The following is a 27,369-nucleotide window of genomic DNA, read 5'->3' as shown; positions in this document are numbered from 1 at the left end:
AAGACCTAGCCATCGTGATCAGTCGATTCCAGTGCTTTGTGTCATTCATCAGTCTCTGTACTGGGTTGTCGCTGTCCGGCTTATTGCATAAAGTCAAGTCATTGTTTTTCCTTCTTTCAACTACTTATTCTTGTCCTCTACATTTCAGAGTACTTGTGTCTTGCACTTCGTCTGCACCTCATACCTAGATGTTACCCTTATTCCCTTCCTATATCAACGGCCTTTCGACACCAACAGCTAATCCGGAGTGTCAGCCGAGCACGGTAACTGCTGTATGATCACGTGTACATGAATACCTAAACAGCAGACTTAATATCANAACTGCTGTATGATCACGTGTACATGAATACCTAAACAGCAGACTCAATATCATTGTCGTATACAGTACTCTACCCCCCTTTCTGTTTGTGTTACGACAGAATTGTGAACTGGTTGGTAAAAATGACACTGAAATGACTCACAATGTAAGAACAAAAGATTATAGATACGCTTTAAGTAAATAAATAGATGAGAGAACAAAACCATTTAATTTAATTAAAAAATATAGATTGATATTTACAAATTGTTATGCATAGAGAGTTTTATTACAGATTTAACAGCGATTTATATATTGAATTGTTATGTTAAACTATTCAAAATAATAATTAATTTTAATAATTGTTTCATTTTCTCTTCGTTAATTTTCTAAGTGAATTGTGATAAGCTTTCCGAATATCTTTCTGAATTCTAAAAATATATATATATATATATATAAATCATTAATTGATTAAACTAATTACATATCATTTTAGCTTCGATGCGAAGCTGAGAAGATATTAATTTTACCATGATGTGTTTATTTATTTCCCTCGTTTCCCGTAAATGGGGGAAATCTCCAAAATAATTACAAATTAAAAAATCGATATTTTTCGATATTTTTTCAATTTTTTTTACTTAAATCAACCATAACTTTTTTAAAAATTACCATATCAATAAAATTTTTATTTTGCCCTGGTTCCCTGTAAATAGTGAAAATCCCTCAAAAAATTACGATTTTCAAAATCGATAAATTTCAACATTTTTAAACTTTTTTTTCTAAAAATTGCTATTACTTATTGAAAATGAACGAATCAGAATTCTTTTTTAAATTGAAACCATAGATATTTCTCTTTCATTTGATATAAATTTTTTGAAAATGTGACGCTTTATCTACCTATAGAGGGTTTCAAAATAGCAACTTCTGCACAAAATTTGAACTTTTTCAACTTAAGTTTTAAAAATCCGGATTTGTGAAAAATTGTTCCGGAAATATTCCAAGCTTTAAACATATGCTAAAATAATGTTAAGTTAAAAAAAAAAATTTTTGTCCCGACAACTTATCTTGTTCAAATCCAAATGTTAATGAGTATATTTTTGTTTTATCGCAGATATTGTCCATATCTTTGAAATATTTTTAGTCGGTGTCCTTAGCTAAAATAATAGATTTAAAAAAAGAAGTTTGTCGAATAAAAGAGGTATATAAATAGAATTTATTATAAAAAAAATTTTATTGATCCTTACATTTTTCAAAAAGTTATAAAATTATAATCGAAGATAAAATTATACGTAATATTCATTTTACCTAAATGGGTGATTCTTGATGGGTCGTGAACATTACAGGCAGATGTTGATATAGTAACATCTTGATGAGTGATTTTTAATCCTAATGAATTAAGAACCCAGTATATTTGTATTGGCGTTGTAGTTCTATTACTGTTACAACATCTACGATAAATATTATAAATTCTTAGCTCAATTATTGTGACAAACCGCAATGCTTGTTTCTTAAATTGATCAATATTCATACGTTCGTGCACTTAATGAAATAAAATCTGTGTGTTAATTCAGTTATATGTAAAAGTAAAATGTTAATACCAATAATAATTTCATTCATAATAATCACATTCCGACATTTAAATGTCACTAAATATTATTAATTTATTATAACATTATAAATAATAAATTATGCCTGATTTAGTTTTTTATATTACTTAAAAATCAAAAAGACTTGCTAAAACTTTTTAATTATACATCATGTATAATACATGATGTATTAGATTTGTTTGAAGTGAATATATCAAAACATTTTTAATTTCCACCAATATACATATAAATCACACCATAAGTTTACCAAATACTTATGTTGAAATATATTTAGAATTATTAATGTAGTGGAGGGTAGTAAAGGGGCGAATCTCCCCATTAATCTTTGTTCTTAAACCTATCTTGACCCACTTACAAAAATCTCTAAATACGAATATAATAGGATAACTTAGCCATCTCGTTATAATTATCGCAGCGCAACCGTATATTGAAAAAAGTAGGTCGCAGTCGAGAAATTACTGCTTATTTCAATAATCAAAATATGGAGTGTTTTAACATAAAATTATGATATTTAATAATTACACTTGTTAACATTCCAACTGTTTTACATTTTATTTTGAATTTTACAAAACAAATGTTTTTTTATTAGAGCTGGTTATTGTTATGAATCGCCTGTCTTCAAAAATATTTCAATGACAACGCGTGTTAAAGAGCGGTCCTCATCACCGCTAAAAAATAAATATTAAAGAATAATTTTTTTTCTATTAGATATCTAAATATTGTTTTATGAATTCTCTATTCTCGCCTAGACCCATTCTAGGGAAAATTTAAACTTGATAGGTTTTTCATAGCCATACTCTATCATTACTTATTTTTGGTCGATTAATTTATCTGTTAATGGTTTATGTGGTTTCGTAAAATAAACGCATATCAATGACTTCATGATGATTTTTATGGATTCTAAAATGTATGAATTAGTATGGTTACTTAAAAATATCAACTTACTGTAAAATATCAGTTTTCCAAAAACGGGTTATGAAAATATCACATTAAACGTACGGGTATTCTCCAAAAAAATTTAGGAATTTCTATTAGAATATATTTATTTTATAAATAGTGACGAAATTTAGAACTTTCAAAGTGAATACTGAAAGGAGATCTAAACTCTTCGCAAAAAGTATATGAATATTATATGTCTTATAACGTGGATTTTAAGTTATAATTTTATAAATAGCCATGAATTTTTTTTTTTTGCTCAAATAATTTTTTTAATATTGATTCGTAGTAGGGTTTTCAGTAAGAAATAATAATTTGTATAATTTAAAATTAACCCACCAATAAAATTGTGATTGTGCCTTAGACAAACACTATAATTAAATTAGAAGCTGACCTTTAGAATCGGGTGTATTTTAAGTCTTGTATGCGCTACAATAGCACTTATTTATAGTTGTCTAATTTTATTAAAAATACAACAAATTATAACAATTTAAAACGAATTTAAAGAAAAATATAAATGTTATAATAAAATTGTATTGCTTGTAATATAGCGAAAAAATGTACATTTAGTACATTAAATTTACAGCATCAGTTAAAATAGTATTTGGCCAAAATAAAATTCAACTTTATTATCATAATAATTATGATAATAAACTCTAATTATTAGAGTTTTACTTACTGTTATTAACTTCATCTTTAAATAGTTTTTCGATTTTACTATCTTCCATATCGTATATGAAATCATAAGATTTTAATAGATTTCGAAATTCATCATACGACATACCTCCAGTATTTTCGTAATTACTTTTAAAGTAATATTCCATAAAGGATGATGCTTCATCGTTAAATTGGCCTGCCTAAAATGAATTGAATTATTAGAAGTAATAATAATATTATTAGATTTATCTATAAAAACCCAGCACAGTGGGAACTGTGTATAGATGTTATCTGAATTTAAAAACACTTCTATTAATAATATTTCGATACCAATCTGAGTACAGTGTTAAAGTTTTAGAAGAAATTGTTAGATTATTTCAATAACAACATCAACTCCTTGTTTGAACGCTACCCCACAGGTAATACTAGTGCGGGTTGGTCAACACACTCGTTAATTTTTGTCTCTACTCATGGAGGAGAAAGCATTCTTTCTAACAGTCCATTCCCTTGCTTAAGTAGAGGAATAGACTGTATGAATGAATAAAATAAATTTAAAGCATATAATCATTTAACTATATTATAAATATAAACCAAAAAATATTATATATATATGCAGAGTGATTTTTTTATCATAACCCACTCAATTATTTACAGAATAATAATAATTTAAACATTTTTTTTTTTATTATCTTTAGTTACACATTATTCTTGAATTTTTTACTATGTAATACTTTTTATGTTCATCCCTTATGCCTTGTAAGGGTGTCAACTTTGTTTTTTTTAAATGGGAACACATATTTTTAATTTAATAAAATGTTTGAGTTTTTAATTCAATAGTAAATGGCATTTGAATTTTTAATGAAACTTAATTTGTTTATTAGATATAAACACTTAAAGTTTCAGTTTTCAGAGTTAATATATTGGTATAATACACAAGGGATTACAAATACAGGTAGCTAATTGGTTTTTTATGATATTGCTATTACAGTCACGGATTGTTTATTATCAATTATGACTATCAATAGATATACTTTTTGTATTGTCAGTTAGTATATTTATAAACTCACAACAATGTGCCTTACTACCATTGATAATAACAATGATGTGTACCTGCTATTATAGATGTCATAAAAAATCAATTAGCTACATGTATTTGTAATAACTTGTGTATTATACCTATATATTAACTCAAAAATTTGAAACTTTAAATGTTTATATCTAATAAACAAATTAAGTTTTATTAAAAATTCAAATGCCATTTATTATTGAATTAAANAAAGTTATATTAAAAATTCAAATGCCATTTACTATTAAATTAAAAACTCAAACATTTTATTAAATTAAAAATATGTGTTACCATTTAAAAAAACAAAGTTGACCCCCTTACAAGACATAAGGGATGAACTTAAAAAGTATTACATAGTTAAAAATTCAATGAATAATGTGTAACTAAAGATAATAAAAAAAACCCAACCCGACCCAGCACAGTGGGATCGCGGCATAGTGGGGACGTTGCATAGTTGGGTCCAGTATAGATTTAATTTGACAGTGATTAAAATCACTATCATAAGAAACGCTTCGATGCAAATCTGTAGATAGTGTTTAATTCTAAGAAATTGGTGGATAATTACAAAAGCTACATGATCTGCTAGTTANAGAAATTGGTGGATAATTACAAAAGCTACATTATCTGCTAGTTTCTTATTAATACCCTGATTAAGATAAAGTATGTCGAATGAAAAAGGGATTATTAAAAAATATTATTTCTCATAAAAAAATTGTGTTGATTCGTACACTTTTCAATGAGTTATAGCATTATAAAGTTAAAAATGTAACCAACCCAACCCAACATCAACTCCTATTTCCTTAATTATATCCAGATTAGTAATTCTTTTAATTATGTAATATATAATTTTTATAATTANTTTAATTATATATTATACAATTTTTATAATTAATTATTTTCAAATTATTATCGATTTTTAATATGTTAAAAGTAATCATTTTGAACCTACTTCTTCTTGTCCTTTAATGTGAAAGTTTTAATAAAAAAAAAAATGAATTTATTACCATAACTTTTAACTCAACTTGCAAGTTTGAAATAAATATTATTAAATAGAAAAAAATTAAATTGGTAGATTATTTCAAAAACAACAATAACACTTATTCCCTTAATTTTACCCCGATTTATAACTATAATATATGAATACATAATAATTACAGTAATTAAATTGAGTATGAAAGTGGTATTCAATAATATAATATTGTAATTTTTACGGAGATATTATAAAAATAAAAAGGAGTTGTATATTCATATACTTTTAATGCGTATACAAATTTAAAGGAATTTATGCAATACTTTTTAATAAAAAAATTTTGTTACTTATGAATAAATACACTAAACAAAAGGAACTTTCATCAGAAAAAAAATATACTTTTCTAAATAAACTTTTCGTGATGTTTTCAAATGTGCAATTAAACTTTTTCTATTACTTCTAAGTTTTAATATTATTACTTATTATTAAAAAATAAGTATTTACATATAAAAAAAAATAATTAAGAACAAAAAAAATTGTATTAAATTAATACTGATTTTGATTTTTAATATGTTAAAGGTAATCATTTTCAACCTACTTTTTATTGTTTTTTAAAATGAAAGTTTTAATGAAAAATACCTTCTCAGCTTCGCATCGAAGCTAAAAAATGAATTTGTTATCATAACTTATAGTTCAACTTGCAAGTTTGAAATTGACATTATTAAATTGAAAAAATTGAAATTTTTAAAATTAATATGCAATCANAACTTGCAAGTTTGAAATTGACATTATTAAATTGAAAAAAATGAAATTTTTAAGATTAATATGCAATCTGGAAATTTTATAATTACTAATTACAGTACATTTGTCAGAAAAATTCGATTTTTTTACATTTTTATCGTAATAGATAACTGAAATAGAAAGAATAGTAATCATATCCTAATAACTTTTGGTGTTTAAAAAGATTCTGCAATTGAAATATTCAGAACTTAATTAATTTTAATAATAAACTTTAACTAAATGAACCAATCAAAACAAAGTAGTTAAAAAGATTTACTCAATTGAGAGTATTATAAAATATAATTATAATTGTAAAAATCCATCATTAAATTCAGGTGAAACTAAAAATCATTTTTTTGTTAAATTTATGATTTATATAGCAACATATTACAAAACAATTTAGAATATTATAGACTGGTAGTAGTACACACAAATAGAGTTAAAAAATTAATAAATTATAAAGTAAAATTATTGACTTTAGTAGAATACTTTTATCATATCAAATCTAATTCGACAATAAATACTTTAAGAATATTAAAAATGAATGATTTANCGACAATAAATACTTTAAGAATATTAAAAATTAATGATTTTAATTGTTTGTATGGAAAAAGCTGGTTAAGCTACTTTTTATTTGAATAAGGAATATTTTTTTGATTTTTAAGAGTAATAACTTAAACTAATCATTAACTTAAATATCATTAAACTTAAATGAATCATTTGACGTATCGTTGAAAAAAGTAGGTTTAGTGAGGGTTGGCAAAATAAATCGTAGCCACAAAAAGAACCACATAGTAAAATAATATTAACATGAATATAAATTTCTTCTCACGAGTGGAGACTATAGTGATAAGATCCTTTATATTTATTGAAATTTTTTTTCTAAATACATTATAAGTACATCTTTCATTTGACATACTTTTTATTAAAATTGGACAATTTCCCCATATATAGGGGCGTCCAAAACTTGAAATATTGTAAAAAACATAGATCTTTTTCAACTACATTTTTGAAAATGTTCCTGAAATACTGCGTTCTTTAAACAAATATCAAATTAAAGCTTATTTTATGTACTATAAAATGAAGAAAAAAAATTTGTCCCGACGACCTATCTTCTATGCGCAAATGGCTACCATATTAAAAATATGCTATTTTAACAAATTTTTTTTTTAATTAAACACTATCTACAGATTTGCATCGAAGCGTTTTTTATGATAGTGATTTTAATCACTGTCAGATATCATCCATACTGGACCCAACTATGCCACGACCCCACTGTGCCACCACCCTACTATGCTACCGTTTTTTTAATTTTTTTTAATTTGTAAATTTTACGTTAAAAACTAGTAAATTACATTTTTTAATCGATTTTAAATCGATAACCAATTAATTANGTTGTTTTTATAATTAAATATACAAATTTTAATTCCAATTACTTTTTAAAGTTTATTTTAGAACGGAATATTAAATGATTTAGAAGTGTGCATAATTTTTGATTAATAATAATAGAAATAAAGTTTAATTTTTTAGCTTTAACGCGAAGCTGACAAGGTATCTATTTTAATATGTGTTTTTTTATTTATATTTTATTATTATTTTTTTGTGTTGGTTACCAATTTTTATCAGCTTTCACTGGACTGTTATTACCCAACTGCATTTTCAAATATACTAATAACTACATTATACTAATATAATAAATCAAAAAATATATTAATTATATTTTTGAAATTTAAATGAGATAGATATTTGGTAAAAAAATTTTATTGTAATAAAATAATTTGTCTTGTAACTTAATAAATGACTGAATTTATACAACTATTAACTATTTTCATGAAATTTTGCTTCTCAAATAAAATTTTAATAGCAAATTTTTTTATACAAAAAGGAAACTTGAAACGTGGTGTAGCTGAATAATTTTAACGCTAAAAAGTATTTTTTCGGGAAATCTAATATATCCAAAGTAAGATAGATAGTAAGATAAGTAAGAATAAAAAATAATCTATATCTCAATAAACATATAGATATCCCTAAAAATTTATTTTCAAATTAAAAAACATTTAACAATTAAATATTATTAAAAATTAAATGATATCTATTTACCGCATTTAAAGGAAAAGAAGTGCATAGTAGTCCATTTGAAAAACTGCTGGTTAAATACATAAAAATGAAAATGTAGAAACACATTTTTGGATTGACAATCGGTGTATTCGAATAAAACTGTGGAAATGATAGATTAAAAGAAATTCTATTTATCTAATATCACATCTATGTTTTTATAATGTTAAAAATGCCTTTTTAAGTATTTTTAAAATTGCAATAAAAAAAATTTACTAAATTAAATTTAATATTTAATAATACTTATTTAAAACTAAGTAAACATTTTATTTATCGATTACCATTCCATCGATACCATTATTGTACCAAAAATACTAGTAAAAACTTGTTTTCTTTTGTTTCAGTCAACATTGAATAATGAAATATAAGTCTATAAATTAATAAGCCTTGACGTTTTACAGATGGCTTTTTTTAAATAAATACTAAATTGGTCAATAAATAGTTAATATTAATTTTTTTATAAAAATGAAAAAAATTGAAAAACATTATATCTTGTTGTTACCTATTTATGAAACTAAAACTATAGCTATTTAACTAAAAATAAAGAAACAAATAATTTATTTTATTGATCATGTTAACTTATTTACCTCTCTGCTGTATTATTAGTGACATGATTTATAATAAAACTTAAGAAATGAAAAAAGTCGTCACTCAAAGTATTCGAACATTTTTCGACCCCTTAATTTACATTGTTCAATAGAAATTTCTATAGCACTTGTATCTCAACTACTGCTTATATAAATCCATATTGAGTGAAACTGTATATGTTGTAAATAAATCAATGGTTTAACTCTTATTTAAATTTTGAATAAAATGTTTTTAACATAGGTTGTACCGTCATACGGAGGGATCTAGGATCATATCTGTATCGTCTTAACATGCTAAGTAAATCAAAATTAGAATTAATTTATCATGCTTATGCAGTACAATTACCGTGCTAAGTCAGTCAAATTTGACCGTATATTTTATGGTTGAGTTTTATGGTCGAGGGTCTATTACATTATCATGCAAAAAAACGGTAGCCAAGTGGGGTCCTGGCACAGTATTGTCGTAATATGCCTAATGCTATGCATTACGCATCTTACATTATCAATGAAAAATTTGCAGTCTGTATTTTATATTACTTGTATACAAACAAATAATTAATTTATCTGTCATAACATATACACTGTTGTACACTATTTACTCTATTTGTATATACATACTAAATTGATAATTATATACTTTGCATCTTATCTTTGTAACGTCACAAATTCGAAGGTGGACCACAAATTCGAACGGCGAACGGCCAGGTCTTTTCGGCGAAGCATCCAGACCATCGGATGGGTCTCTTCGAAGACCGGGTATCGTTTTCTTTTTTATAGTATATTTATGTAATGAGCTATATTTTATTAATTAATTAATTTCATTTTTATTTTATCGTAAATTAACTTAATTTTGTTTATGTGTGGAGAGCACGTGTTTCCCTTTACTTCTAGCCAACGCTAAGGAACGAGTGTCCAGACAGCTCCTAGTGTTCTTCATTAATTTCCGATTAACATTAACGGATGTGTTCCAATACCGTCCATGATGTTTGTAATATTATTTGTTTGTTTTGTTTAAATATTTTATTTTATTTGTATTGCCTTTATTTGTAGACATGGTTTTTGATGCATTCGCATTTTTGTCCATGTTTAACTTAATTTTCTTTTTTTTAACAATTAAATTAAATTTCCTTATTAATTTCAACTGTAATATTTATTTTATTGCGCGAGTAACTTAATTATACGCGTGTATTTATCCCTATTCCTTAATCTAGACACGGGCTACGATATGTCTTACATATCAACCACAAACAACTTTAATTGTCATAATTATGTTTTATAAACCATGAGGTATTATAGTAATTTATACATATAACGACATATTAACTTAGATTATACTTTTAATTAACTTAAAATTCTACCTATGGTCCGGTAATCATATCTGATAGATGTGACACCTCGCCTAGGTGGTGGCGACCCTTGTTACTATAGCTAGTCGTTATGCAAGTGGCAAACCACGTTGTTGTTACAGGCCGAACTAATATAAAAACCCGCTTGCATCTTAAAATAATATTTAATAGCAATTTAAAGTTGAAAAAATTTAATATGAAATCGAAAATATTAACATAAAAATTGCATGTTTTTTAACTACCGCAACCATATGCACATTGAAAAATTTTTATTTTTTTGATCTTTTAGTACATAACATAATCTTTATTTTAATATAAATTAGAAGCTCGGAAGAGTTGAAAATGTTGAGTTTTGTAAAAAAGTGGCTATTTTGAATCTTATCTCATGAAATTCAGTGCCCAGTAATTTATAATAAAAGAAATACATTAGAGAATTCTTGAAAATGGCTAATTTGCGCCTAATACGGAACATTTCAGTTAAGTAAAACTTAATAATAGACAGTAGCCATAATGCGACTTTTCTCTATGCTGAAAAAATTTAATATGGTTATTTATAATAATATATAAATATATATATTAGGGTGATCCTTAGTTATAGAAGAAAATTTTTTTTTTAAGAAATTCAGAGTCATAGGCTCAAAATTTCGTTAGATTCATTGAAAAATGGAAACTGGTAAAATTTGAGTACAATAAGTCAACCCCTTCACGTGCCTCAAAGGGGTTGAAGTTCTTCAAAAATGGGGTGGATTATCTTTTTTTGAGTGTACGCTCTTTATTTTTGAAGTTTCGCCAAAAACACAAAGAACAATTTTTATAGAACTAAATGTGAACAAAAATATGGTAACGCATTATTTTTTTGTAAAATTAATATTTTTCGTAAAAATAAAAAAAATCAGTTTCACTTAATTTTTTTTAAAAAATGACATAGTTTTCAGTTATACTTTTCCAGTATCTTAAATTTTAATTGTACGCAGAAATTGTACAGAAGTAATATTAATCACCGTGATATCTTCTATAAAAAACGTTATTTGAGTTTTTTTTTGAATCCTTTCCAAAAAAAAATTTAAAACAACTACGAAAACGTGTTTGTTTTTTTTTAATTTTTTTGCATGTATGTTTTTTTGTTTATAAACGAACAAATTTTCTTAGTTATATTAAATAAAAAAAAAATAAACACAATAAAATAATAATTGTAATAGATGAGTGTTTAATATTTTGGAGAAAAGCGCGTATTCCTACACAGTATTCTTCAGACTGTGTTGTTCAATTAAAAATATTGTATGAGAAATAGAGAAAGTTGGACAAAAATAAATCTAGAAAAACAGAAACACAAGAACAACATTACAATATTTTTTCTAAAGAATTAGACAACCTCTTTGACATTTCTCATATCGAAGCTCTGTTTATCACAATAATAGTTTTTCCAATTTGAATATTTTTTATTCAAAATTTCTTGGCTACAACTGGGATACAGTTGGCGATATTGTTGAACCACCTAAAATAGTCCAAAGTAAAGGTTATAATACATATATAGTAATTTAAAATTAAAAATTTAGCAGTATTATTATATAATTTCATACCTATAATATAAATTGCTTTTGATTTTCATCCCTTGTAAATTTGTCGTTTACTATTTTTATGGAGGATAATATTTCTGTGGCGTTATTGTATTCATTATTTATTTCCCATGTGGTAGGATATTCATACAAAAACTTGAATTTTAATTTAAATCGCTCGAATAATTTCCATGAATTGTTGCTGAGCAACAAAAAAAGATCTTTTTCTAGAAAACCTGATAAATCTTCATATTTTTTTTTTTTTATTAGAAATATACAATCTGTACAATGAGCACAATAAGCATATATGATAAATGTAATAAAAAAAAATTTACATGAATACATTTTGATGGAAGAAACCAGTGACACTTCCCAAATCTTCATATTTTAAAATAAATTTTTTATTTGAATCTTCATTTTCTTCTGGCTCTTCATTCGTGCTCTGTTCAAAACCTTTTAATACTTTTTTTTGCTATTAGCTGCTTAGTATTAATATCAAGTCGAATACCAAATAAAGAAAACACAGCACACTTATCATTTAAATACCATAAATGGTTTATAAATTTTTTTATAGCTACTTCTCCTAGTTTATTATTACTATAGTTAAATAACTTTTTTAATAACATTAAATCATTTATAGAAACTGTTATAATGTTCGCAGCTGAAAACCACATTTTAATATAACATTCAACTACAAAACAACATATATCTTCTAATGCATTTACTTCTTTTGAAGGCCCAAGTAATTGACTCATTTCTTCAACGTTTTCCTCCATATCAGTATCTTCGTCCTCCGAGCTAGAGCTGCTATAATATTGAGTTTCGGCTAAATAATAAAATACTTCGGTATATAAAAACTGCTTACTTATAATGTACTGAAATTATTGTGTAATATTTATTTGTAATTTCTCTTTTTTCTATCGATCATCTTCTTCTTCTTGTCGATTAATTTTACGTTTTTCAATACCTGTTAACTTCATATCAATACCAAGCATGCCCCTGGGCGGCCTTTTTTAAGTTGTGACAATAAAAACTATTTGTCTTCTTCAATACTCATCATATTCAGAGCTTCGATATGAGAAATGTCAAAGAGGTTGTCTAATTCTTTAGAAAAAATATTGTAATGTTGTTCTTGTGTTTCTGTTTTTCTAGATTTATTTTTGTCCAACTTTCTCTATTTCTCATACAATATTTTTAATTGAACAACACAGTCTGAAGAATACTGTGTAGGAATACGCGCTTTTCTCCAAAATATTAAACACTCATCTATTACAATTATTATTTTATTGTGTTTATTTTTTTTTTATTTAATATAACTAAGAAAATTTGTTCGTTTATAAACAAAAAAACATACATGCAAAAAAATTAAAAAAAAACAAACACGTTTTCGTAGTTGTTTTAAATTTTTTTTTGGAAAGGATTCAAAAAAAAACTCAAATAACGTTTTTTATAGAAGATATCACGGTGATTAATATTACTTCTGTACAATTTCTGCGTACAATTAAAATTTAAGATACTGGAAAAGTATAACTGAAAACTATGTCATTTTTTAAAAAAAATTAAGTGAAACTGATTTTTTTTATTTTTACGAAAAATATTAATTTTACAAAAAAATAATGCGTTACCATATTTTTGTTCACATTTAGTTCTATAAAAATTGTTCTTTGTGTTTTTGGCGAAACTTCAAAAATAAAGAGCGTACACTCAAAAAAAGATAATCCACCCCATTTTTGAAGAACTTCAACCCCTTTGAGGCACGTGAAGGGGTTGACTTATTGTACTCAAATTTTACCAGTTTCCATTTTTCAATGAATCTAACGAAATTTTGAGCCTATGACTCTGAATTTCTTAAAAAAAAAATTTTCTTCTATAACTAAGGATCACCCTAATATATATATTTATATATTTAATATAGTGTGCGTTTCGAATGAGATATATAAACATTTGAATGATAAACTGTCTCGCTCAATTAGTAACAATTGTAATGGTCATATAATAAATACATAAAGGATTACACAAAGTGTACACCATTAGAAGACATTTTATGAAAAGAATCCTTTATTGTAATCTGTTATGCTGCTTAATTATGCGCAGGTGTTTTGGGGGCTGTAGCAACTTGTAATGATATACATAGTACATCATTAATATCATAATAAATTATTTGTATACACATTAGATCATTAATGTCATAATGTAGTATTTAAGACTTCAATCAATCAATTACACAAAATAAAATGTATACCAATAAAAATAAAATATATAGATGTACCTTTTAAATGTTTAAATATACTAATGAAATGTCGTAGAAAAAAGCATATATTAATTATATAAAACAAATAGGAAATAATAAACAATAGGTAATGGTAGCACATAAGATGAAGGGTAATAAACTATGTCTAATTTATAATAGTAATAATAATAATAATAATAATAATAATAGATATAATAGTATTTTATAATATGTAGATCATTATTGATGAAAATGTAATAAATAACATGTAATAAAATACGTTTAATAAAGAAATAATATTGGCGTCGGTGATCACTTCTTGTCTTTGAACTACGATCAAATTTAATATAAAAAGCCAAAAATAAAGAGCATTCGGAGACAGATGCAGTCAGATATTCACAAAGGCACTCACTACGCTCGATCATTCCACACTACGAAATATATGCAAGAAGTGATCCGCCGTCAACACAGTTATATTTGTTCACAAAATACAACATCTATTTATTTAAGAGTATAGCAGAAAATATCAAGGTAGGAATCTAATAAATTCACCAAAAATAAATAAGGTTTAGAATTAAATATTATGAGTACATAGATTAAGTAGGCATACAGGAAAATCAAGTGATTATCAATAATAATAAATATACCAAGTAAATTTAATAAATCAATAATGTTTGTACAGAGTTACTTGGCAGAGTTATATTGTTGATACGTGTCTATTTCAGGAGTTAGGTTGGAGGTTCATATGTATAGCCACCATACCACTCTGGGTAGACACACGAGGTGACTCAATCCCACCTATCATCGATTACCGTCAAAACTCGTGGCATTATTGATATTTAAAAATTGACAATTAATTATAATGAATCTCATATTAATAAAATAAAGATCACTCTATTTTTCTATCATCTTCTATCATTCTTACAAACCCTCGTACTCATACCCCAAGTAATAACATCATTAATACAATAAAATAATGGATCAAATAAGAACCCAAATCCCGTCATATACTATTTAACTTATTTCTTTTAAGTAACTGTCAAAGTAGCTCCCTAAATTAATAACCCCTTTTATATCATTAATACAATAAATATTATTATTTTATTTTTTTGATTCACTACAAACTGTCAGTTATTTAGTTCATTTGTTGTTTTGATCTATTTGAATCAAAGTTTTTCTTTTACTTTTACTAATGACCATTTTTTCACTACATTTTTACACTTGTTACTGTTTATGTAATATAATATAAAAGTAAATTCTCTCTTTGAACCTTGTGTATCGCGTATTTTTATTTCATTTATAAATAAAGAAATCTAAATGATTTTAAATTGGATATACCGAAATAAATTGATAATTGATAAGTAGAATAAAATAATGTATTCATAGAATATTTAGGACTATGCCGAAAATTTAATAAATATAAATGCAATAGGGTATATCGGGTAAGGCCGAACAAAGTAATATAATATTGCCAAAAATATATCGGACATGCCGAATGAAATGATAATTATGCCGCAAAATAAATTAATTATCGGACTCGCTGAAAATAATAATCACAAAAAAGTATATATGTATAACCACAAAACGATATCGGATATATCGAAATAAAACGTATAGACCATAAAAATGTACGATTGTTATTAATTTGATGTCTCGGTGATCAAGTAACTACGAAATTACACGAAGATGTTAAGGCTGTGATTTGGATGATCTATAAGAAAGGGCTGTGGCTCAAAATTAAATGACAAAAGTCATGGTAATGGTCGTGACATTGACTGTGGTTGTGGCGGTGGCTGGCAATGAAAGTGGCAAAATGGCAACTAGATTAAATATATCGGACTAGGCCGAAACATAATATAAATTATATCGGACGATACCGAAAATAATAAAAATAATTTGTCTCTAAATTTTTGACACACTAGTTTACCGTAAATTTTGTCACATAAAAATGTGCAAAAAAAACCCATCACAGTGGGGTCGTGGCATAGTTGGACCTAACCATAGATGATATCTGACAGTGATTAAAATCATTATCATAAAAAACGCTTCGATGCAAATCTGTAGATAATGTTTAATTCTAAGAAATTTGTGGATAAATACAAAAGCAATGTTTAATTTAAAAAAATTAATGGATTATTCCAAAAGCTATTTCATTATTTATATTCTGATTACAAGTTTTATGATTTAGAAATGTAATATATGAATAAATAAATAAATATATATATATATTAATAATATATGAGTATAAACAGTACTTATTTAAAAAAAAATATAATGATCCATATATTATTTAAATAGTTATAGCATTATAAAGTTATGAATATAAAAAATAATTTTTTTTTACAAAAAAGTTGTCATTTTAAATCCCCTTCTGTGGCCAGGTAAAGGGTCAAATTTATAAAAAAAATACATTAAATGAAGGACATTATGCAACTATTAAAAAAATATATATTGATTTGTTCAATTTTGAAAAAGTTATGGCAGTTTTAAGTAAAAAAAAGACAAAATATACCTATTTTTAAATTTGTAATTTTTTTGGAGGTTTCCCCCATTTACGGGGAATGAGGGAAAATTTTTCAATTTTTGAGGGTAATGTCTTCGAATAGATACGATTTGTGATCTTTTGACATATCGTTGAAAGAAATCGGTTCGGTGAGTGCTAAGAATAAGGGGTAACAGACACAAAAAAAAAACACATCATAGTAAAATTAATACCTTCTCAGCTTTGTATCGAAGCTAAAAGATACACCTAATGGTCGTCAATAAAGGACGTAAAAAACACAGAAACACACGATTCCTGAAATTTTTATTTTATTTTCGCATGTAGCATTAGCGTGCGGTTTGTAATGGTGATGTCGGTGGCAACGACTGGTGAATGCAGCGTATATACTTGAGAGATTAATATTTGACATGATTTCGAAAATATATAGCAATACATGAGTATGTATACAATGATAATATTTTCATTAGCAATATTTATAACATTATATTTTACACGGAGAAGGATCGAAATATAGATCGTAATACACAATTAAGAGGTCCTATGATGGCAAAGAAAAGAATTATTGATTAAGATGACACTTCCCTCGAAAAACTGACTTAATTTTATTGTACTTTTTTAATATAAGTAGTTTTAAGCAAATTTTAGAATGTAAGATTATATTTAAGTAAGTTAGTATATAAGAGTAATGCAATTTTTCCTACTTGTCCTTGTGATTAAGGGGTTGGGGGTAATTTCAAAATTACTTTTATTCGGTAAATCTTTCACGCTAGCCTGTAAAACGTATTTTAACGGACGCGTTTTCTGTTCCCGAAACAAATGTCAGATTTACATTTGTTTTAAATAATATAATTTATTATGTTAAATACTTTTTTAGTTTAGTTGGCAACTCATCACTCAGACTTATTAGTTTTTTATTTGTCTTAAAATTAATTTAACATGAATAAAAACATATAAATGAAATAAAAAAAAAGATGATCATACATAATATATAATATTAATATTAGGTAACATTAGGTGACGATGACAGGCTACTAGGTTTCTATTTAAATAAAAAATATTATGTAAAATTATCTCCCTTATTAGTTTGTATTGGGTTATAAAATTTCAAAGCAGAAATTGCTGTAAAAATAAAAATCTTGCGAAAATCTCAAATAAAACTTTTACCAAATAATTATCATGTATGATAGTGAGAGTACGACTACGTAATTTTAAGTTTTCCATTAGAAAACAATTTAGAGTAGGTGACAAGTTGACACCTTAAGCTTTAATTGAAACTCTTAAAGAAAGTATTCATTTTGAAAACCTAAAATTTGGTAGAAATACTACTTGATATATTGAGACCCATTGACCCAAGGGTGGGGTAAGTTGACATACCTTAGTTTAGATTAAGTTGTTCTTTAAAAAAGTATTATATGTATATGAATTCTTCTATTAAATGATAGTCACCTCCAGACAGTTAAAAAATTATGGATGTATTCAAATATTTGAATATTAGTTTGGACTTCTGACAAGAAATGTCGTATAAGCTTATGGAATTAGATGGAATATTCTTAAATAACACACTTTTATTCTGTGAAATACTCGTCATTATTAATATTTGTTTTCATACCAACAAACTTTATCAAATTTATGATTATAAATCTGACGAATTTTTTAAATTGAAATTGAAATTTTAAATATTATTTTAAGTTAATAGGAATTACACGTCATTAATTTAATGTAGATTTTATATGCTATATTTTATATTTAACAGCATAAAAGAACATTTAATAAAATTAATTTTGTTAGTGACACTTTTTTTATTTACAAATTATGATAAACTAAATAGTGTTAATATATGATATTTTTAACTATAGACCAGAATTTTAAATTTATACATATTTTTACAGCTTTTATGTAGCTCATCAGAAGAAAAAATATTTATGATTAATTACTATGATAATAGAAAAAAGTATTTCTTTTTTAATATATTAATCTATTTTGATGATTTCACTTATTTTTTAGTTACGATGCGTAATAGAGAAGCTATTTGTTTTACTATGACGTACTTTTATTTTTTGTGTTACATTACTCTGCTTCTAATGGACGGATTTTTCTCAAAAGATAAAAAAATATCTAGTTGAAGCTAACAATACTACAATTTTGAAAAAATCCCTTAAATCTTTATAGTAAAGAGATATGCCCCAAAAAACTACAATTTTCATAAAACAGTCAATAGTTGATATGTATAGTTTTCAAATTATATTGAAATAACTCGTTTAAAAATGAACAGATCATTGTGAAATATTTATTGCCCATACTTTAGAATTATACCTTACCGAAAACATACTTTTTTTAAAAAATTATTAACCAAGGTACTGTGGGTTTTAAAAATCATTTCAACATACTTTCTTTTTAACTTTTGATAAACCTGTCTTCTTTAATCTACGTAAAATTAAATCTAATAGACTATATTTTAAGAGAATAAAAGAAAATTTATACAAAAATTTGTCTCTTGAAAATCATACAATTTTCAGTAAAAATGATAAAATTTAAAGTTGTATGCATAGCAGCGAAATATCTATATCGTTCAAAACTAAATTAAATTATAGATTATTTAATGTACAATATGAGTAAAACAAGAAAAACGTTCTGACGACTTGTTTTCTATGAGTTATCGTCTTCTAAAGACAAAAATCATGTAATTTTTGAAAGATAAGTTAAATTAGTTTTAAATATTAATCCAAACATTTTACAATTCTAATTTATACTTTTGGATAGTTATTAGATTTTGACACGGCCCGCGTCGCTTTGTTATACACGATGCTCCGCGACTCGTGCCACTTTTATCAGCCGTCGCCCTACTATGAGTATTTGACTGACTAACACCGCGTGTTATACGCCACGGTGCCAAGTCCAGCAAGTGTCGCACGGCCGACGACGACCCGCCGCAAATGATAAGTGAGTCTTCTTCCCGTTGTCAAAGTGACAACGTCGACGAACCGATCCGCACCCGCGCACCGTCTCCATCAACGCTACTAACCTTTTGTTGCCCAAAGATCACGCCGGACAACGCGTCGTCGACGCCAGCGAAAGTGCCGCGATATTATGCGAAGATTATTATTATTGTGTTCATCTTTTCAGTTTGTTTTATTTTTTTTTGTTAAAATAACCTGTTGTTTCTCATTAATAAACGGCCCATGGATCTCTACCCACAAAACCAGTGTCGACCACATTTTTGCGACGTAAGTCGTGTCAATTAATTTTTTTTCTGCTCACTGGAGGTTTGCTTTTTTAAAGTCCGAAAAGTACCTTTTAAATTTGATTTAGCTTAAATAGCTAATTTTATCACGCGACGAACAATTGACGAATCGATAACACTTGTGTCTTTCACGCTAAGGGTATGAGGTTCAAATCCGTATGACTCAACACAAATATATACGGGCCAACCGTTATCGTAGGAGCCCGTTGGCAAACATTTGGTCTCAGAGTGCGGTTAACGTTTCTGTCTGAGCCTGTATGGACCCGCTCAGATCTTTATATGTAGCACATGAGTACAATTGATAATTAGTAATAATAAAAAAAAAATTTTTTGTTGTTTTCTTTAATTTGGTTTTGTATACTTAAGTATAAATTATTGGTAAGTATAAGATGATCGCGCGTGTGCGTTGAGTGTTTATACGTTTATATCGTTTGTTTTAATTACATATTTTGTTTTGTTTTTATATATAATTATCAGTGATACTATTATTTTCCTTGAATATTAGCCAAGTTATTAGCACCTAGAGATACGCAGAAGGAAAATAATTATAATTTTTTTTCTCAATCCATTATATTGTGGTCAGCGACACTTTCTATGTATAAAAAAAAAAAAAAATTATTATTAGCTAGTCGTTTATTGAATTAACTTTTAGTAATTTGTTTCTTGGATTAATTTCATTCGTTGATCGGCATTTTCTTTTGTTATTGTCTAATTAAATTGGTCATTTAGAATTACATATCGTTTCAAAAAAAAAAAATTTGTTTTTATTTATTAATTGTGAGCGATATTTGAGTTATTTAACACGTCTTCATGGCATCCACAGCAGCAACTCTATTACGGGATCGGGCAAAGGTGAAGCGCGCTGGTTAGCAAACCGAATCCAGGCTATGCATACTGCTGCCCAAAGAGCTATCGTGGACCCTGATATGGCGGGTCAATTTTTAGTCTTGTCTGATAGCATCGATGAATTGTGGAAGGCTTTATTCGTTGAAGATGATGCGTATGTGAACGCATTAATCGATCTTGATGAATTATCAGATTATTCCGATGCGTTAAATATTCAGCTTGAGGGACTGGTCGCGTTTGACAAGGCAACAGCCAATAGACTTCGAGATTACGAGGCGGATCAGTCAATGGTCTCAGCAACTGAGGAGCCAATAGAACCAATAATTACCAGTGATAGGGTGCCGTCAGTTATTAATCCACTTGGCCCATCCATTGAGAAGGCGCAAATTACTCCTGTCGAATTCAGTGCTACTATGGATCATGTAGTATCCCCTCAGTCAGCAAGCCATATTGAAGGCACACGGCTCCCGAAGATACCGCTACCTAATTTTAGCGGAGATATTTACAGTTGGTCATTTTTTCGAGATCGGTTTATATCTATGGTTGATCAACGTTCAAATTTATCTAACATAGATAAAATGTATTAGTTGCTTGGTTGTCTCAATGAGCAAGCTTTGGAAGCTGTTCGCGGAATAACTTCAGCAGGGGACAATTACAAGTTGGTATGGTCAACTCTGGAAGCTTTATACGATCGGCCTCGGTTAGTAGCTAGATTTTTAGTTGAGAAACTGATTAAAGCACCACTATCAAATCATGAATCGTTGCCTGACTTAATCAAGATCCTTGCCTTGTTCGATGATAACGTTTCTGTTCTTAAATCAATGAACATTCNATGATAACGTTGCTGTCCTCAAATCAATGAACATTTCAGATTTAGGTGACTTTATTTTATTTACAATGGCTTCTAGATGTTTACCTGCTTCATGTCGCTCTATGTTTGAAGAGCAGGCATTAGATGTGTTCCCTACNTTTGAAGAGCAGGCATTAGACGTGTTCCCTACAGTATCTAGTCTTATGTCTTTTATCAAGAGGCGCATTTCAATATTGCAGTTAGTACGTGGTCCAGATGCAGTAGCTACACCTTCAACTTCTTCAATCAAGAGAAAAACCGATAAACACCATTCAAATTCAGATAATAAATTCAATCATCATAGTCAATGGAAAAGATCGCAACCCTCGACATTTCTCACTGCAGGAACTCAACAAACATCGCCTTTATGCAAGTGCTGTCAAGGTTTTCATGCTCTGACATCATGTGAACAGTTCAAAAGCTGGGCAGTGGAGACGCGTTTAAAGTGGGTGAGAAAGAATTTTATTTGCTATAGATGCCTCCGTGGAGGTCATTGGGCTCAAAAATGTAATGGTAAATCGTCATGCAGTAAATGTTCTCGCTATCATCATATCTTATTACACAAGGACACAATACAACCTCAAAGTGACATAGATATACCAGTCGGTTGGGTTGGGCAGCAGTTCGTTCTGCAATGATATTGATGGTTCGTATCATAGGGGAGCAAAACTTCACTCTAGAAGAATTTTCAACTATGTTGTGTCGCATCGAGGGAATTTTAAATTCTCGACCATGACGCCTTCCTCTTCTGATCCATCAGAGCTGGATTGTCTAACTCCCGGACATTTCCTGATCGGGCAGCCACTGTTGGCTGTTCCCGAAGAGACGATACCAGCTACTTCACGGAAAATTATTAATCGATGGAAGCTCCTCAATCAATGTGTTCAGTCGTTTTGGCGCCGTTGGCATCTTGAGTATTTACAAACCTTGCAATCTTGGACAAAATGGACAAAGGAGGCACCAAAATTAATGGTAAACGATTTGGTGGTGATTAAGGATTCTCAAAACCCTCCCATGAAATGGCCTATGGCGAGAATTATTCAATCGTTCCTAGGATCTGATGGGGTAGTACGTGTTGCCTGTGTGAGAACCACACATGGAGAGCTCACGCGGCCAATAGTTAAGTTAGTTAAGTTACCAACTGAAGTTTAGTTTTCTTTTAGTGTTTAAAATATATAATATGAATTTTTAAATGATAATTTCATGAAAAATTATTCTTTGTTATTGTAGTTATCTGTTTATTTATTCATTAATATCTTATTGTAAGTTATTAACAAGATATTTGGGCTTAGTTCACTCACAATCAATGAACTAGATCCTATTATATAATGAGTTGTCCCAATGATTGATTTTAATGGAAGGTTAAGTACTAAGGGGGTGATATTCTATGTTATGTTCACAGATCGGTTGGAAAAAAATACATATATACTTATTTCTAGTCTTTTTAAAAAAAAAAAAATCTTTTATTGGAGGTTGATGTTTACTATTATTATTGTTATTATTTTTTTTTTGTATACCATATTTATTGTTTTTTTTTTGTTTGTTTTTCTTCTAATATTGTATAGTTTGGTGTTGTATTATGTAATATGTACAGCAAGATTTTGGTCGTCAACTTCTATTCATCATCATTCAATATTTGGAAGATTTGGATCTCCCAAGGGGGAGCATGTTCAAAACAGCACATGTTATCTTCTCATCAGTCGGTATTGATAATGTGTACCGGTTGAACACGAAGGTAGTGGTGGTAATATTTGATCGTGAAAGTATATACTGCGGCCTTTGACAATACCGAGCCAAACATTTTTCACGGTCAAGCAGTCTGTCAGCTGACTAGATATGGTTGACATATGCTAATGTTTCGTTGTGCTATATTGTATCGTGATACCGTTACGTAATCGACGTACGCGTGTTTTTTTTGTGTTACAATATTGTTGTTCTCCGGCCTATTGCGTAGAGCCGTGAAAAACTGAGCTAAAAGTTGTGGTCTTATTGAAGTTCAAATTATTAACGAAAACTTTAACACCGGTTGTAGTCCGTGATTGTTAGACCGTTATATTAAAAGGTTGGAAGCTATCACAGTGAAGTCAGTCAAATCTGTAGAAAGAACGAGTTAAATCCTATTATACTATTCTATGTAAATTTATTTTAGTCTATTAATTGTATCTACATTTGTATTAGGGGACGCCCAGTATATTTATTAATTATAAACTGAACAAGATAACCATATTATTTTATAATATATACAAATAATAACTGTAAGCACATCAATCTCTTTTATTTTATATTTGGGTATACCTTTGTTTAAGTCATTTGTTTCTTTGTGTTGAGTATTACCAGTCATACGGGCCAACCGTTATCGTAGGAGCCCGTTGGCAAACACCCCCCTTAATTTTAACAGTAACTCAAGTAGAAAAATCTATATAATTTTCTCAATTAATGTACAATTTACTTTATATTTACATAACAACTTATTGCTGAAACTAGGGAAAATCTCTAAAAATTGGTATGTAAAATAATTAAGAATAATAACAGTTTTTATTTAGTTTTATAGAGTAGAGAAACTAAAGAAATAACTATAAAATCTATCTCATTGAAACTACCTAAATATAAAAAATTATATTTTTTTCAAATTAATATTAATAATAATAAAAATAACTTTAATTTTTCGTTAGGTTACTTTTTATTTATTATTTATACAACTAATTAATTTGTTAAAATATCATAAATTATCACTTGTTTGAAAGAATGAATAACACTAAAATTATATACTAGTATTATTTTTTTAAGCTAAAAGTTTTTTTGAGATTATTGAAGAACAGTAACACGGCCGCCGGGGATTGACAGCCGGTTATAGAAAGTGTACCGGAAATCATGTGAAAAAAAGAGGCACGGTACGGGATTAGAACCCGCGACCTAAGGCGTCGTAAAGACAAACCTTACCACTAGGCCACCGTGCACTTATGATTCAGATCCCGATACACTTTCATTTAGGTTGATAATGTGATGTGCGGCTGAGGGAAACACGGTACCGTGTCAACAGTATAAGCTTAATTCTCGTTAAGTCTTAGATTTCATTGCATATATTATATATAGTAACACCAAAAGGGACGGTGTTGCCGAGTCGGTAACACGGCATTGTTTGACGCGTACTGCCTCGAGTTTGAAACCCGGTCATGGGCGGCTTCATTTGCCGAACGAGAGATCAGTTAGGTAATTGGAGTCGCCATCCCTCTCTCCGGTGACCGACTAGCCACCCACCCCGGAGTATAAATGGTTAAGATATCTCTTTCTCTTGGGAGGCCGCGATAGCCCTTATTAGGCTGATAAAGGCGAAAAAAAAAATCACCAAGAGCGTCTGCAGAAATTTTTCATGAGGTAGCAAAATATTTTTTTAAATATTTGGTTTCACTATCCGATCAACAGACCCAGCGTTAAAGGGGCGTAATTAAAGTCTTCGGCGAGTTAACCATGTTTTTTTGAGGGTCTTCCTATAAGCATAACAAAAAGTAGCTTAGCCCCCTCAATAACAGATAAATTAATAATAGATATAAAATGAAAAAATAATTCAAATTTTACATCAAAATTTTAACATTTCAGTTTTAAAAGAATAATATTCATTATTTTTGATAAAAATTAGCTGAAGTACACTTATTCACATTTGAAATAACAAACAAATACAAATCGTTGAGATAAAGTGATCCTGTAACCATGTTCACTGCATAATTGATCTTATGGAACCGTTTAGGGTATAATGATATTAAATACGATTCACAAAAAACTCATATACAATATAGGATATAGAATTAGTAATGGAGAAAAATCCGGTTTGTTTTTGCAAAAATTGGACAAATACAGTAACAGGCGGTAAGCTGCTATGATAGTGGCGATAGGGTTTGACACACAATAAGAAAAAGAGAACGACAGTCAGTCGGCCGGGTGTATGCCCTCTAATACAATGGGACTGGTTTCATTTTTACTGTCATATCATATAGTTTTTTTTTAACGAACTTTGGAGAGTATTACGGTAAAGTCGTCAATGCAAAAAATAAAATAAAAAAAAAACGGTAGCACAGTGGGGTCGAGGCATAGTTGGACCCAACCATAGATGATATCTGACAGTGATTAAAATCACTATCATAAGAAACGCTTCGATGCAAATCTGTAGATAGTGTTTCATTTAGAGAAATTGGTGGATTATTCCAAAAGCAACATGAACTCTTATTTCTTTAATTATATCCTGATTAGTAGTTCTTTGATTTTAAAATATAATATATGAATAAATACTAATTATAGTTTTTAAATTTAGTATGAAATTGTGATGTATGCTATGATGTATGGTTCATAGTGTTGGGCGGTTGATAAGAAAGTAGAGCAGAGAATAAGTGTAGCAGAGATGAGAATGCTTAGTTGGATGAGTGGAGTGACTAGAGAAGATAGGATAAGGAACGAGCATATAAGAGGAAGTATAGGTGTTGCGTCAATCGTGGATAAGATGACAGAAAATAGACTTAGATTGTTTAGTCATGGTATGAGGAAAGAAGAATCGAAAGCTGTAAGAACAGTTATAGAAATGAATTTTAATATAAATTAAATAATATAAAATATAAAATCGAGAATTTTTTCACGGGAATCGTACGGTTTTCTTTAACTTTGATGTCCGATTTAACCACGAAGACAAGTCCAGAGGTCAAATTTTTTTTTTTCAAATTAAAGTATATTACATAAGCTTTAATTTAAGATATATATAAAAGTGTCAGTCTTTCCGGAACATTTTCAAAAGATAAGTTGAATAAGTTAATTTTTTGTAAAAAAGTTACCATTTTGAAACCCCATCCTTTGGGCTGTTAAAGGGTCAAATGTTCACAAAAATATATAAAATGATAGGTAAATATCTAAGGTATCTATAAAAAAAAAAATTATATTGATTCGATCATTTTTAAAAAAGTTATGGCACTTTTAAGTAAAAAAAATTGAAAAAATATCGAAAATTAGCGATTTTTAAATTTGTAATTTTTTGGAGGATTTCCCCCGTTTGCGGGAAACGAGGGAATTTTTTTCAATTTTTGATGGTAATGTCTTCGACTAGANGGGAACGAGGGAATTTTTTTCAATTTTTGAGGGTAATGTCTTCGACTAGATACGATTTGTGATCTTTTGACATATTGTTCATCAAAATCGGTCCAGCGAGAGCTGAGATTGAGCGTTCACAGACACAAAAAAAAAAAAATAAAAAAAAAAACACATCATAGTAAAATTACTACCTTCTTAGCTTCGCATCAAAGCTAAAATTAGCGGCAGCATTCCGTCTAAGTGTGTTCGTTTAACTGTGCTCAACGACAACAAAAACAACTTTTGTAGACTAATAATAGTTTCCACATCGGGCGAATAATAGTAATAAAAAAACCACTGAATTAAAATACTCTGTGTTGGCTTAATTTTTATATTTGTCACAATTAACCATAACGTCATCAAATTATATACTGTCAATATTAGCTTCGATGCGAAGCTGAGAAGGTATTAATTTTACTATGATGTGTTTTTTTATTTTTTTTTTTTTTTTTTTTATTTTTTTTTTTGTGTCTGTGAACGCTCAATCTCAGCTCTCGCTGGACTGATTTTGATGAACAATATGTCAAAAGATCACAAATCGTATCTAGTCGAAGACATTACCCTCAAAAATTGGAAAAAATTCCCTCGTTCCCCATAAACGGGGGGAATCCCCCAAAAAATTACAAATTTAAAAATCGCTAATTTTCGATATTTTTTCAATTTTTTTTACTTAAA

The 27,369-nt window shown here is 28.1% G+C and overlaps 1 protein-coding gene and 1 long non-coding RNA gene across 3 annotated transcripts in view; both read right to left on the bottom strand.

The window, feature by feature from the left end:
* Nucleotides 1-504: 504 nt before the first annotated feature.
* Nucleotides 505-27,369, bottom strand: part of LOC126900335 (uncharacterized) — a 108,490-nt gene continuing 81,625 nt past the window's right edge. Inside the window, exons 1-4 of one of the 2 annotated variants that reach the window (XM_050675985.1) lie at nucleotides 8,412-8,579; nucleotides 3,518-3,695; nucleotides 1,601-1,834; nucleotides 505-726 (exon numbers count right to left, since the gene is read on the bottom strand). In XM_050675985.1, coding sequence (XP_050531942.1) covers nucleotides 677-726; nucleotides 1,601-1,834; nucleotides 3,518-3,695; nucleotides 8,412-8,495 — 546 coding nt within the window. In that variant the 5' untranslated portion in view covers nucleotides 8,496-8,579 and the 3' untranslated portion in view covers nucleotides 505-676. Of the gene's footprint in view, nucleotides 727-1,600; nucleotides 1,835-3,517; nucleotides 3,696-8,411; nucleotides 8,580-27,369 lie in introns of those variants that run through there. The other variant, XM_050675984.1, reaches the window with a different exon arrangement.
* On the bottom strand, nucleotides 11,544-12,396 carry LOC126900343 (uncharacterized). The gene is made up of 2 exons (XR_007702834.1): nucleotides 12,251-12,396; nucleotides 11,544-12,160 (listed from the first exon to the last, which is right to left on the bottom strand). It is a non-coding gene; the product is annotated as an uncharacterized LOC126900343 (long non-coding RNA).

Source organism: Daktulosphaira vitifoliae, unplaced genomic scaffold, assembly GCF_025091365.1.
Source record: "Daktulosphaira vitifoliae isolate Bord-2020 unplaced genomic scaffold, ASM2509136v1 Scaffold_3, whole genome shotgun sequence".
NCBI lineage: Eukaryota > Metazoa > Arthropoda > Insecta > Hemiptera > Phylloxeridae > Daktulosphaira > Daktulosphaira vitifoliae.
The sequence above is the reverse complement of the archived record's forward strand: the minus strand, read 5'-3'. Positions and strand labels throughout refer to the sequence as shown.